Genomic DNA, 15,266 nt, shown 5'->3' on the forward strand with positions numbered 1-15,266 from the left:
CCTTACTGGAGATCTAGAACCATTGAAACCAGAGTGAACATACCATTGGTGCAACCTGTTCTGTCGCATAGTAGCCCAGGAGTTAAGGGGGTCTACTACCACCTCTAACCAGCAAGAAGCATCTCTTGCAGACACATTATTGGACTGCAAAGGACCCACATACTGTTTTGTACTGTGCTCTCCTGTCTGATTAAAACAATTTACATACTAAACAAATTATTAAAATATAGAGCAACATGCCCTCTATTGAACTCACCTACTATAGATAGCAGTTTCACATGGAGGTAGGTTATATCAGTTCATAAAAGAACATTTCTGATTTTTGATAGAATGGGTAAGAGCTGTGGTGACCTCTATGAGATACTAAGAAACATTCAGCTTTCCTAGCACCCTAAACAATAAATCTGCAAAGCAATGGAAGTTGGGTTTATATTAGTAAGTAGAAAGTCAGATTTGCAAATCAGGAATATTGCAGATACAGTGCAGCACGGTGGCTCAGTGGTTAGCAGTGCAGCCTTGCAGCGCTGGGAACCTGGGTTCAAATCCCACCAAGGACAACATCTGCAAGGCGTTTGTATGTTCTCCCTGTGTTTGCCTGGGTTTCCTCCCACACTCCAAAGACATACTGACAGGGATTCTAGATTGTGAGCACTGTCAGGGACAGTGATGATAATGTCTGTAAAGCGCTGTGGAATTAATGGCGCTATATAAACGAATAAAATAAATACTGTGGACTAACCCTTTTTAGGAACCTTTTCATGATCTCCTGAATGACATGATTAAGTTTTACTACTCCAACTTTCCAGTAGCCTCCTGTTTATGATATTTTTTTTCCTTTTTACAGATTTCTGTATTTACCCTGTGAACTATTTATCTGTTTATATTTTTGCTGTTGACGCAACCTGCATCTTAAAATATTGTTCTTGGAATAGCCTTCTATCCTATTGATGATGCTACAGGGTGGGCCATTTATATGAATACACCTAAATAAAATGGAACTGGTTGGTGATATTAACTTCTTGTTTGTGCCACATTAGTATATGGGAGGGGGAAAACTTTTCAAAATGGGTAGTGACCATGGTGGCCATTTTGAAGTTGGACATTTTGGATCTAACTTTATTTTTTTCAATGGGAAGAGGGTCATGTGACACATCAAACTTATTGAGAATTTCACAAGAAAAACAGTGGTGTGCTTGGTTTTAATGTAACTTTATTTTTTCATGAGTTATTTACAAGTTTCTCTTTGGTTACAGCTATTGACATATCACAGAGGATAACACGTGAGGATCAGATAGAAATTGTGTTGATGTCTGGTGAATGCAGTACCCGGGTCATTGCAGCAGATTTCAATGCAAGACACCCTACGCAAGAAAACTGTCACCATTCCCATTTTATTTAGATGTATCCATATAAATGGCCCACTCAAAAAAACTTGCCTCATCACTGAACATAATGTTCTGTGTAAACTGAGGGACCTGTTACAATTTTTGTTTTGCCCATTCTGGAAATTCAGCGTGCCGATCTGGGTCACCAACCATTCCCATTTTATATAGGTGTATCCATATAAATGGTCCACCCTGTATGTTTCTATCTGTTGGTATAATATTTAAAATATTCTGAAATTCTTGTTTAGAATAATATCTTATAATAATTTTGTAACAAGACATTTGCACTGAGGAATGTTTGTAGTGATACAGTTATTGACTACTACCTCAATCAGAGACAAGACTGAGTAGAACACTGAATGCATTGCTGTGGCATCCAACACTGCATTTCTCTGGTTTTGGATTAGAATATCCTTGAGCCAGGGGCATAATGATCGTGGTCTCAAAGGTTGAAGTGCACGTCAACACCAGCGCAACTTCTACTGAATATGCATCCTCGGATCCATTCTGAGCAATACATGCTGCCAGCCAGTTAGAGTCCAGCAGCTGACATTGGCATGCACTTTACTGGGTGTTTATGGCAGTGACGTCATGCATTCCTATCGCTTGCACACAGAAGTCAGCTGCTGACTTCAGAAGAGGATGCAGCGCAGCAGGGAAGAGGAGGGAAGGTGAGTAGAATAATAATTTTTTTCTATGCATTAAAGAACAGTGGCTGAATGGAGGACATATGCCAGGATGAGGGATAAATACTAGGATGGTCCCAGGATAAGGGACATACATACCAGTGTGGTGCCCAGGAATAGCAACATATATACCAGGATGGGGAACATACATACCAGATGGTGCCCAGTGTAAGGGACATACATATCAGAATGAAGAACATATGGCATGCCCCTCAGGGCCGTGGGGTACTTGGTAATGGGCCAGTTGGTTCTTAAAGGGGAATGTCACAGCAGCAGTGGCCTGGTCCATGGCCCTGGAAGTCAAGTAATATTAATAAACGATGATGATGAAAGGCTAGTTTGTAGAGGAAATAGTTTGTGACGCCACCCGTGGTATTCGGCAAGGGTAGCCGACGCTGCAATGCAGATCCTCTGGGATGGTGTTAGGACAACAAAGATGGTTAAGCTCTCCACAGGTAGAGCTGTGTCCCAGGGCAGTTAGGATGTTAAAAGTGATAATAGTGGCTGTTGTGGTGAGTGTGGTGCAGGGCAGGTGAGACGTAAATGACTCAGTTGACACAGCAGGATGTAGTTTCCAATATTTTACTCACAGTTCTCTTGTGCGCAGGTGCCTACTTAGTGCCGTATCCTCCAGGTGAGGGGTCCAGCATACTCCCAGGTAGATTGGGTACACCTTTCCTGGACTTCCTTCTTTGTATTTCTCTCCTCGCCATCTCACTCTACTAGTTTCCACTTCTTATGCCCAACACCTTCACAGTGTCCCCAAGCCAGCAGCTGCGCACCTTGTTGGGCAATGTTCTCTGAGTTCCCTTTCTCCTATATGGCTGACATTTTGGTGAATGGATGTGGTTGCAGCTGAGGTACGTACAGTTACCTCAGCCTCCGGCTTGCTAGCTGAGTCTTGTAGTCCTCCACTAGGGCCGGCTCCCCCACTGCGACCTGGTCCTTCCACTTCTGGATACAGGCCCCACGGGTGGCCTCCACACTTCCCATGCCCCACGGACCACTTCTGTCCTCCCGAGAGCTTCCTTCAGGCTCCCCTCACAACTCTTTCTCCAACTCTTCATACTGCACTCCTCCTTCTCTGTCTCATCACGTTCTCTCTAATTCTCCTCAGACTCTGTCAGCCCCCACTCATTCTCTCACTCCCCTCTGACTGACTGACTCTTTCCAGAACAATCTTCTTACCTCTGCACTAACTCCTCCCACCAACTGTTACTCCCTTAAGCTCCACCCCTTCTCTACCTTCCCAACTCATTCCCCAACACCATTTCCTAGCCAGCCTGGGATGAGGCTATCCTCCCTAAGTGTACACCCAGATGCCCTGACTGAACTGGTGTGTGCTGGGTGCGAGTGTTAGAGTCCTGGGTAGTGCTCCCTCCTTATCTGAGAGTGGGATACCACACCTATGGATGAGGTGCAGTACCTCTGTGGCGATTGGACCCTCAGGGGCGCCACACATACATACCAGGATAAACCCAGGATAAGGGACATATATACCAGGATGGGAATTATATATACCAGGATGGGGAACACCTTACCAGGATTGAGTATATTTTTACCAGGATGGGGGATATATACACCAAGATGGGGGATACATATACCAGGATGGGGCCCAGGATAAGGGACATATATACCAGGATGTGGTATATATATATATATATATATAAAGTGCCCTGCGAAAGTATTCGGCCCCCTGGAACTTTTCTGTTAGGGCTGGCAGAATGCACCAAATTATAAAATAATAGAAGGTGCGATCGCCGCCCGGGGACCACCGTGCAGAGGTGGTACACTGCTGCTAAGTAATGGCGGATGCCTTATATGGCGGTATAACACACACGGGTTAAACGTCACCCGGTGTGCGCTAGGCGGACTCTGTTACCTCACAAAGCCGCACCATCGCTAATACACAAATGTCGAGCCTGTTTGCACTCACAGCGCTCGGAGAGATGAACGCACGGTATATGGTCACAGAACCCTGGCCCCAGGACACAGGACCAGCGTCCCTCAAGACCTACCGAGCGTGTGGCATGTGACTCTGAAACTAGTTCCTTAACCACATACGTAATATCCAAGGGAAGGGAAACTTAATGAGTCATTCACCTGGTACATGCAACCGTCATCATCCACACATATAGCAACAAGAGTCTATACTAGCGCATGGCCGAGCAGGCATGTGGACCTTTTATAGCCGTGCGCTTCCGTGACCTTCCTGATTTTCCAGATGGACCAATCGGAACAGGAGAAGGACCGGAGCATGTGACTCCCGATCCCCAATGGGAGATCGTCTAATGAGCATGCTCAGTGGGCCGAAGGAAAGACAGCCTCTGGAGTCTTTTGCTGCTGGCCAGGTTGCATTACCATAACTGAACCGGAGGTGGCAGTAGCAACTGAACCCACAATGCTGGTGTCGGCTGAATGCCAGGATTGTGAATTCTGCTGAGCAGACTCCACTGCGGCCGGAGAGGAATGGGAGACGGAAGGTGGCAAGGCTCGGGATTCCTGCTGTGCAGCACCTGGAACCCGAAATCTAACACTTTTCAACCTTTTCCCACATATCATGCTTCAAACATAAAGATACCAAATGTAAATTTTTGGTCAAGAATCAACAACAAGTGGGACACAATTGTGAAGTTGAACAAAATTTATTGGTTATTTTACATTTTTGTGGAAATACAAAAACGGAAAAATGGGGAGTTCAATATTATTCAGCCCCTTTAACGTAATACTTTATTGTGCCACCTTTAGCTGCGATTATAGTTGCAAGTTGCTTGGGTTTTGTCTCTATCAATTTTGTACATCGAAAGACTGAAATTCTTGCCCATTCTTCCTTGGCAAACAGCTCGAGCTCAGTGAGGTTGGATGGAGATCGTTTGTGAACAGCAGTTTTCAGCTCTTTCCACAGATTCTCGATTGGATTCAGGTCTGGACTTTGACTGGCCATTCTAACACCTGGATACGTTTTTTTGTGAACCATTCCATTGTAGATTTTGCTTTATGTTTGGGATCATTGTCTTGTTGGAAGACAAATCTCTGTCGCAGTCTCAGGTCTTTTACCGACTCTAACAGGATTTCTTCAAGAATGGTCCTGTATTTGGCTCCATCCATCTTCCCATCAATTTTAGCCATCTTTCCTGTCCCTGCTGAAGAAAAGCGGGCCCAAGCCATGATCCTGCCACCACCATGTTTGACAGTGGGGATGGTATGTTCAGGGTGATGAGCTGTGTTGCCTTTATGCAAAGCATATCGTTTGGCATTGTTGCCAAAAAGTTCGATTTTGGTTTCATCTGACCAGAGCACCTTCTTCCACAAGTTTGGTGTGTCCCCCAAAGTGGCTTGTTCCAAACTTTAAACAACACTTTTTATGGATATCTTTGAGAAATGGCTTTCTTCTTGCCACTCTTCCATAAAGGCCAGATTTGTGCAGTGTACGACTGATTGTTGTCTTATGGATAGACTGTCCCACCTCAGCTGTAAATCTCTGCAGTTCATCCAGAGTGATCATGGGCCTCTTAGCTGCATCTCTGATCAGTCTTCTCCTTGTATGAGATGAAAGTTTAGAGGGACAGCCGGGTCTTGGTAGATTTGCAGTGGTATGATACTCCTTCCATTTCAATATGATCGCTGGCACAGTGCTCCTTGGAATGTTTAATGTTTTGGAAATTAGTTTGTATCCAAATCCGGCTTTAAACTTCTCCACAACAGTATCACAGACCTACCTGTTGTGTTTCTTGGTCTTAATGATGCTCTCTGTGTTTCAAACAGAACCCTGAGACTATAACAGCAGGTGCATTTATTCGGAGACTTGATTACACACAGGTGGATTATATTTATCATCATTAGTCATTTAGGACAACATTGGATGATTCAGAGATCCACAATGAACTTCTGGAGTGATTTTGCTGCACTGAAAGTACAGGGGCCCAATAATATTGCGTGCCCCACTTTTCAGTTTTTGTATTTTTACAAAAATTTTAAATAACCAATAAATTTCGCTCAACTTCACAATTGTGTCCCACTTGCTGTTGATTCTTCACCAAAAATTTACATTTGGTATCTTTATGTTTGAAGCATGATATGTGGGAAAAGGTTGAAAAGTTCTAGAGGGCCCAATATTTTTGCAGGGCACTATATATATATATATATATATATATATATATATATACAGTTTATATACTGTATATATATATTCCAGGATGCGGGACATATATACCAGGATAGAGGACATATATCTATATCAGGATGGCGTCAAGGTGAGGGACATATATACCAAAAAGAAGGACATTTATATGCCAGGATGGGAGGCCCAATCCAAATCTTGCATCGGGGCCCATCGTACTCCAGTTCTTGGTTTTTAAAGTGCTGATGCCTGTGCATATATTTTTATCCTATGGCTATTTAAGAGGGTGATATAAACTCCAGTTTGTCTGGCAATCCCCCAAGACAGAATAACCTAAGTCTAAGGGACCTAACCCCTATAAAACTCATACTGTCATGGTCCAGTCCAGAGTTTATTTTCTGCTGTCTTCACTCTGGACTGGTCATGTGGGGGTTAATCTCCTCAGCCTCGTTCTGGAGCTAGCTGGGCTATTTCAGTCTGTCACAGCCTGCTGACCAGTGTTAGTGATAGCTCAAGCTTCCAGTTTAGAGCCTCTGACCCTTGTACCTTGGTGATCCTCCTGCCTTTGACTTGTATCCAAGTGTATGACCCGGACTGATTTCTGACCCCGCCTCTTGGTATTCATCTCTGCTGCTACGTTCCCTCTCTGGTATTTGATTCCCCAGCTTTCACCCCGACCACGTATTTCGCCTCATGTTTTTGGACCCAATGCTCATGTTTGGCTTTCTGACCCTCAGCTTGGTATTTTTTTTTTTTAAATTCGTTTATTAAACCATAACCAGTTATACAATACACACACTTAGTATATGATGTTAAGCTTGATACAAAACATATATATGTTCAGATAACCTGAAATGTAAAGCATAATGCGTGCATCAGTTGTATATAAATAAAGCAAAACATAATACCAATTAAATTACAATGGCTTTGTGTTATTATTCCAATGATGAAGCCTGCCTAGCTTCTAAATCATGCCTACACCTACAAAAACATAAACTATACCGCAGCCTACTTCCATATAATGAGCTGTTTACTGTGCGACATCCCTGCTCTACAAAGTAAGGTGAGAGGAATTCCACCTCTCCCAAATCTTTTCGAATTTACCCGGGCGCCCTCTGTTGGGATACAGCGTACGTTCATATGGGATAATCGCATTTACCAAAGTGATCCAGGACCCAAGAGAAGGGGGTGAATTCCCCATCCACCGTAATGCTAGTACCTTTCGTGCCATAAACAGTGTCTCCCGTAGAAAAATCCCAACATAGTGACCCCATGCCTCCTCATCCCATACTCCAAATAGACAGATCAGTGGCTCAAGGGAAACAGGGGCTTGTATCAAAGATGTCAATAATGATGTCACCTCCCTCCAGTATTGCGCAGCAACAGGACAGCACCAGATCATATGGATAAAGTCTGCATCTATTGTGTGACATCTCAAACATTCCGATGACGTGTGTCGGACCATCTTGAAAAGTCGAGTTGGAGTCAAATATGATTGATTAATGACATACAATTGTATCATCCTGTTGTTGGCAGATGGAGATACCCTGATTGGCGACTCCAGGATTTCTTTCCACTCCTCTCCCTGTGTATCTGGAATGAGCCTTTCCCATTTCTTCTTAACGGAATCTAAGGCACATTCTGTCCCCACTGACAACATATATGTATACAGAGAGGAGATGAGGCCCTGAGGGCCCTGTAATTTAAGGATCCCTATCAAGGGTAGAGACGAAATGGCATTATTTATACCTACATATCTCATGTGCGATTGAAATGCTGACCTTAGTTGTAAATAACTAAAGAACTGGGATCTCGGGACACTGCGACCAACTTGTAATTGTTCAAAGGACACCAAAGTTCCATGATCATATAGATCATCTATCGTAGAGACACTATACTGAATCCAAAACTCGGCAGATGGATGTTCAAGTAGCACCGGGAAGAAGTCATTATTCCATAGGGGCATTCAGCTATGATATCTCGGCTTGGTATTTTGAGTACGTGTATTGCTGCTGCTTCTGGTATGTTAGCTCCTGATAGTTTCTGACTCAGTTCATCTGACCATTCTCTCCCATTACCTGTGACACCTGTGCAGTTGCTCAGTGTTGCTACCCGTAGTGTGCAGCCTCTCTTCCCTCGCCAGCTCCCCCTGGTGGAGGTTTCACTATACATCCCTTTAGTAAATTAATATATGTGGTTATTGTTAAGAAAATTATTTTTAATCAACATACAATTTAGGGCACTTGGTACACTCTTGACATGGCCCTAGCTCAATGAACCATTCCACCTCCTAAATCAGCATGACAATGCTCCTCCTTGCATCTTGATTGATAGTGTTTGACTGCCCAGAGTGAGCAGAATTCTCCGGCGTGCGAGTGGACACAATGGCAGTTTGGGATAAAAGGCAGCATGCACACACATTGCTACTGCTGGAGCCAGAGCGCACACCACTCCGTGGTGGACACTACACCCAGAAGAGTAGCAAGCAGCTGAAGCAGAGAAGTCTGTGTGCATGTTCAGCAGCTCATGCACTTTCAGTATGCCCATTCAAGCAGTAAGATTTGTTTCAGACAATAATCACACTAAGAAAGTAGTGAGCACCCTAATTTACATATTGATCAAACAGTTTTTTCTGAACATTAAAACTAATGATTAATCTATTTAGGGGCATTTATAATGGCTAAGCCACTGTATGACTGTGCATTTAATTTAATTTGAGTTTTAGGAGGTTACAGATTCCACTTAAAGCTACATGCTCAGTATACTGTAAATTTTCCCTTGTAGTTCTAATAAAAGACATACTGATATGGAATTTAGATTGTAAGCCCCATCGGGGACAGTGATGATAATGTGTGCAAACTGTAAAGTGCTGCGTAATATGTTAGCGCTATATAAAAATAAAGATTATTATTATTAGTATTAATATTATAATTATCAGTGTCTTAACATGACAGTAGCTCTTCATATTGAGCATATACTGACTCCAATGTGGACACAAACTACTTACTATGGGTGCCATTGACAATTAACTAGTTCTAAATTCAATATTTTATAAAGTGGGGAAAATAAGATATTTGATACACATCTGATTTTGCAAGTTCTCCCACCTACAAAGAATAGAGAGGTCTATAATTTTTATTGTAGCTACATTTCAACTGTGAGAGACAGAATCTAAAAATAAAAAACAGAACATCACATTGTATGATTTTTACATAATTACACATTTCATTTAATTGCATGAAATAACATAGTAACATAGTTATTAAGGTTGAAGGAAGACTTTAAGTCCATCTAGTTCAACCCATATCCTATCCTAACTTGCCCTAACATGTTGATCCAGAGGAAGGCAAAAGAACCCCATGTGGCAAACAGTAAGCTTCACATTGGGGAAAAAAATTCCTTCCCGACTCCACATAAGTATTTGTTCACCTACCAACCAGCAAGAATTCTGGCTCTCACAGACCTGTTAGTTTTCTTTTAAGAAGCGCACCTACTCTGCAGTCAGTACCTGTATTAAATGCACCTGTATGAACTTGTTACCTGTATAAAAGACACCTCAATCAATGACACTCCAACCTCTCCACCATGGTAAAGACCAAAGGACTGTCTAAGGACACCAGGGACAAAATTGTAAACTTGCACAGGCTGGCATGGGCTACAGCAAGCAGCTTGGTGAGAATGCAACAACTGTTGGCACAATTATTGGAAAATGTAAGAAACACAAGATGTCTGTCAGTCTTCCTTGGTCTGGGGATCCTTGCAAGATTTCACAGCTTAGGGTAAGGATGGTTCAGAAAAAGGTCAGGAATCAGCCCAGAACTACATGGGAGGACCTGGTTAATAACCTGAAGAGAACTGGGACCAGAGTCTCAAACATTACAGTTAGTAACACAGTACGCCGTCATGTATTAAACTCCTTCAGGGCATGCAAGGTTCCCCTGTCCACACCAGCACATGTCCTGGCCCATTTGAAGTTTGCTAATGACCATCTGGATGATTCAGAGGAGGCATTGGAGGAGTCCATGTGGTCAGATGAGACCAAAATAGAACTTATGCCTGCTGCAGTGTGTGCAAACTTGGAAACATCTTACCTCTGTAATTTCAAACAAGGGTTTCTGTATTAATTGTTAAGTTCTGTTTTCCTATTGTATAAAATACTTATTTCATGCAATAAAATGCAAATTAATTATGTAAAAATCATACAGTGTGATTTTCTGGATTTTTTTAAGACTGTCGCTCACAGTTGAAGGGTACCTATGATCACGTAATTACCGTATATACTCGTGTATAAGCTGACCCGTGTATAAGCCGACCCCCTAATATTGTCACAAAAAACTGGGAAAATTTATTGACTCACGTATAAGCCGAGGGTGCACAGTGAGTGGCCCCAGATAATGCTGCACAGTGTGTGGCCCCAGATAATGATGCACAGTGAGTGGCCCCAGAAAATGCTGCACAGAGAGTGGCCCTAGTTATGCTGCACAGTGAGTGGCCCCAGATAATGCTGCACAGTGTGTGGCCCCAGTTATACAGCACAGTGAGTGGCCCCAGATAATGCTGCACAGTGAGTGGCCCCAGATAATGCTGCACAGTGTGTGGCCCCAGTTATACAGCACAGTGAGTGGCCCCAGATAATGCTGCACAGTGAGTGGCCCCAGATAATGCTGCACAGTGAGTGGCCCCAGTTATCTGCACAGTGAGTGGCCCCAGTTATGCTGCACAGTGAGTGGCCCCAGATAATGCTGCACAGTGAGTGGCCCCAGTTATGCTGCACAGTGAGTGGCCCCAGTTATTTGCACAGTGAGTGGCCCCAGTTATGCTGCACAGTGAGTAGCCCCAGTTATGCTGCACAGTGAGTGGCTCCTGTTATCTGCACAGTGTGTGGCCCCAGTTATCTGCACAGTGTGTGGCCCCATCATATTGCTGCTGCTGCCGCTGCCTCCATTACAAAAAAAACTATACTAACCTCCGTCGCTGCCCCTGCTCATCAGGGTTGCGGGCTCTACAGTGACTGTGCAGGCAGAGGGCATAATCGCGCCCTCTGACCTGAATGTCACTGCAGAGGACGCAAGACAGCATAGCGCAGGGACAGGTGAATATGCCTCCCCCCCGCTCATACTCACCTGGTTCTTGTGCTTGTCTCTGCAGCTCCCCTGCTTGTTCCATGTTGTCAGCGCTGCTCTCTTCCTGCTTCAGCGGTCACGTGGTACTGCTCATTAAATATGCGCATATTTAATGAGCGGTTACCATTTGACCACTGAAGCAGGAAGAGAGCAGCGCCGACAACATGGAACAAGCAGGGGACCTGCAGAGAAGGGGAGTATGATCTGACACCCCCGATCCCCCTCCCCCGCCAATCCCCCCCCTGTATTTGACTCGTGTATATGCCGAGAGGGGGACTTTCAGCCCAAAAAAATGGGCTCAAAATCTCAGCTTATGCACGAGTATATACGCTATTTTTCCCACTGCATGTGTATTTTACTAATTGCAGCAAGGTAATAATACTGCCCTTCAACCAAAAGAATCTTCGTATAATATTCACATAAAAACACTCAGAAAAGGAGATTCAACAATTATAATCAAACCTTTCAAATAAATCATGTTACCTTTACTTTCTCCAACAGTTCATTTAGCTGAGGATCATTCCCTTGTTCTGCTGGTGTTTTAGCAATTTCCTCTGCATCTTCTAACCAAGTTCGAAATTTAATTAAGTCTTCTTGTAGTCCATATAACTTTCTCTTTTCTTCTTCCAGTCTAAATAAACAAGTATATACAATCATAATTTAATATTCAATGTATATTTATTATATTTTAAAAATGCAAAATTGATATTAAATTTCTATTTTCACAAAAAAAAATTCACCTCTTTCAATATTTTACTAGTAACCTTAAATGGATTAACAGAAATAACAACGCTTCCCCCCTAGAAAAAACAAAACAGCAAAAATAAGTCCTAATTGCGCTACATTACCAGAAAAAATGTAAAAAAATCGCAGTAAACAAAAAAATTTTTCTTTGCTTCATCACTTTCTCTCTGACACTACTCCTTGTGAATGTATTGATAACGTTACAACTACAGCACAAATGACTGCTGCAGCCAACCACTGGGCTCAGCAGTATCGTCAATGTAGATGGCATAAGACGCTGAGCTCAGTGGTTTGCTGCAGTGGTACTTGTGCTCTAGTCATGATGTCACCGCAGCAGCTTGTAAACAATCACTAGGAGCAGCAACAGGGAGCAGGCTTTGAAGTAAGGGCAAGAGAGTGATCCATTTAACTGTAAAAAAATCTTTCATGTGGAAGTTCACAGTATCAATATCTAACTGGCATTGCAATATACCATATACACTTGAGTATAAGCCGACCCGAGTATAAGCCGAGGCACCTAATTTTGCCACGAAAAATTGGGTAAGCTTAATGACTTGAGTATAAGCCAGGTATGTATTTTCCCCTCATCCCTGTCCTTGGTCCTTGTAGGCATGGCTTCCCCATCGCTGTCCTAGTATGCATGGCTTCCCTATCCTCTATCCTTGTATGCATGTTTCCTACTAAAAAACAAACATCCCACCCACCTTCCTGCGTGCCTTCGATGCATCTCGTTCCGGCACCAGCAGCTCTTCCTGCCGAGTGATCACGTGGCCCCGCTCATTAAGGTAATTAATAATCACTTCACGTCTATGGGAGTGGAGAGGCGTGCATGTTCATTACCTTAATGAGCGGGGCCAAGTGATCGCTTGGCCGGAAATGCTGCTGGTGCCAGATTCAATGAAATGCAGCGAGGTCACCAGGACCAGCGAGATGCAATGCATGCTGGAGGGCAAGTGTGATGTCTTCTGGAAGTCGGCGGCTGCGGGTGTCACTGTGCGCACTATAGGAGAAATTAATATTAATTTCTCTTTAGCAGCGGGCACAGTTACAGAAGCAGCTGCCAGCTCCTACCTCCTATGACCCACTGATCCACCACTCCTCCTCCCCTGACAGCCCTCTTGGACAATTGACTCATGTATAAGCCGAGGGGGATGTTTTCAGCACAAAAATATGTGCTGAAAAACTCAGCTTATGCACGAGTATATACGGTACTTCCTAATAAAATTGTATGTGTGACACAACACTAGTTTTGTCAATTATTTTACTTGTTTGTTGCGGAATTCCCCAATTTTTCCCTTACACATGCTCTATCTTTCAAAAATAAATGGAAACTAACTGCTATGATGTCTTCTATGCAATGAACACTGAGAAAATGAACCCCTACATCTCTATTGTTCTGTAACACACTCAGCTGCAGAAGCAGCATAAACAGCCTTATAAAGCTGTGCTGAGCAATGTTGCTGCGAATACACCACTGGAATGGGATTAAAGGACACTTTCTAGTATCACTCTTTTTCCATAGCTGTTCCCTATTCCTCCTCCTCCCCACAACATAGTACATAACAAAATAAAAATTAGTGCAAGAAAAAAGTGAAATAGTCATATTAATGAAGTTGTAGAGTTTACTTCCCAAAGGGCCTTTGAGAAATCTGGTTTCTATTGGTAATTGCTCTACTTTTCACCTAATCCTATTTCCCATAGAAAAAATGTGATAGTTTATTGGAAAATCTTTGTAATATGAATTTGCAATACAAAGCTTTTATGAATCTGAATGTCATTAGTATCTCTTTTTATTATTATTATTATTATTATTATTATTATTATTATTATTAACCATGAAGTTAAATAACAGGAGAATATCACTGTAATGATCTGGGTCTAGTTTGAAATATTATTATTGCAATCACCAGGGATAGCACAGGCAGGTAGTGTAGTCAGATGGATGGCCGAGATTGGTACATGGGAGACAGCTGTATAGTGGAGCAGCACTTAATGTAGTAAATTAGACACTAGCACCTTTACCCCCCCAAGGGTGGTTTGCATGTTAATGACCGGGCCAACTTTTACAATTCTGATCACTGTCCATTTATGAGGTAATAACTCTGGAACGCTTCCATGGATCCCAGTGATTATGACTATGTTTTATTGTGACATATAGTAGTTCATGATAGTGGTAAAATTTCTTTGATATGACGAGCGTTTATTTGTGAAAAAAAATGGAAATTTGGTGAAAATTCTGAAAATTTCACAATTTTCCAACTTTGAATCTTCATACCATTAAAACAGAGAAATATGTCACACAAAATAGTTAATAACTAACATTTCCCACATGTTTACTTTACATCAGCACAATTTTGGAACCAAAATTTTTTTTGTTAGGAAGTTATAAGGATTAAAATAGACCAGCGATTTCTCATTTTTACAACACCATTTTTTTAAGGGACCACATCACATTTGAAGTTACTTTTAGGGGTCTAAATGATAGAAAACACCCAAAAGTGACACCATTCTTAAAACTATACCCCTGAAGGTGCTCAAAACCACATTCAAAAAGTTTATTAACTCTTCAGGTGCTTCACAGGAATTTTTGGAATGTTTAAAAAAATGAACATTTTACTTTTTTTCACAAAAAAGATCCAATTTGTTTTATTTTACCCAGGGTAACAGAAGAAATTGGACCACAAAAGGTGTTGTACAATTTGTCCTGAATACGCTGATACCCCATATATGCAGGTTAACCACTGTTTGGGCACATGGCTGATCTTGGAAGGGAAGGAGCGCCGTTTGACTTTTCAGTGTAAAACTGGCTGGAATTGACATCTGATGCAGTGTCGCGTTTGGAGAGCCCCTGATGTGCATAAACAATGGAAACCCCCACAAGTGATGCCATTTTAGAAAGTAGACCCCTAAGGAACTTATCTAGATGTGTGGTGAGCACTTTGAATCCCCAAGTGCTTCACAAAGTTTATAATGTAGAGCAGTAAAAATAAAAAATCTTATTTTTTTTCACAAAAATAATCTTTTCACTCACAATTTTTAATTTTCCCAAGGGTAGTGGGAGAAATTGGACCCCAAAATTTGTTGTGCAATTTGTCTTGAGTATGCTGATGCCCCAAATGTTGGGGTAAACCACTGTTTGGGCGCATGGCAGAGCTCGGAAGGGAAGGAGCACCGTTTGACTTTTTCAATGCAGAATTGGCTGGAATTG

At 42.4% G+C, this 15,266-nt stretch overlaps 1 protein-coding gene across 8 annotated transcripts in view; it reads right to left on the minus strand.

Moving 5' to 3' along the window:
• Nucleotides 1-15,266, minus strand: part of DMD (dystrophin) — a 3,834,938-nt gene that overhangs the window by 1,554,970 nt on the left and 2,264,702 nt on the right. For all 8 annotated transcript variants that reach the window (XM_073550686.1, XM_073550687.1, XM_073550688.1 and 5 more), the window contains one exon: nt 11,798-11,945. In XM_073550686.1, the coding sequence (XP_073406787.1) occupies nt 11,798-11,945 (148 nt within the window). The remainder of the gene's footprint in view (nt 1-11,797; nt 11,946-15,266) is intronic.

The sequence above is a fragment of the Dendrobates tinctorius genome, unplaced genomic scaffold (genome assembly GCF_039654945.1).
Source record: "Dendrobates tinctorius isolate UK_male_01 unplaced genomic scaffold, ASM3965494v1 ptg000166l, whole genome shotgun sequence".
NCBI lineage: Eukaryota > Metazoa > Chordata > Amphibia > Anura > Dendrobatidae > Dendrobates > Dendrobates tinctorius.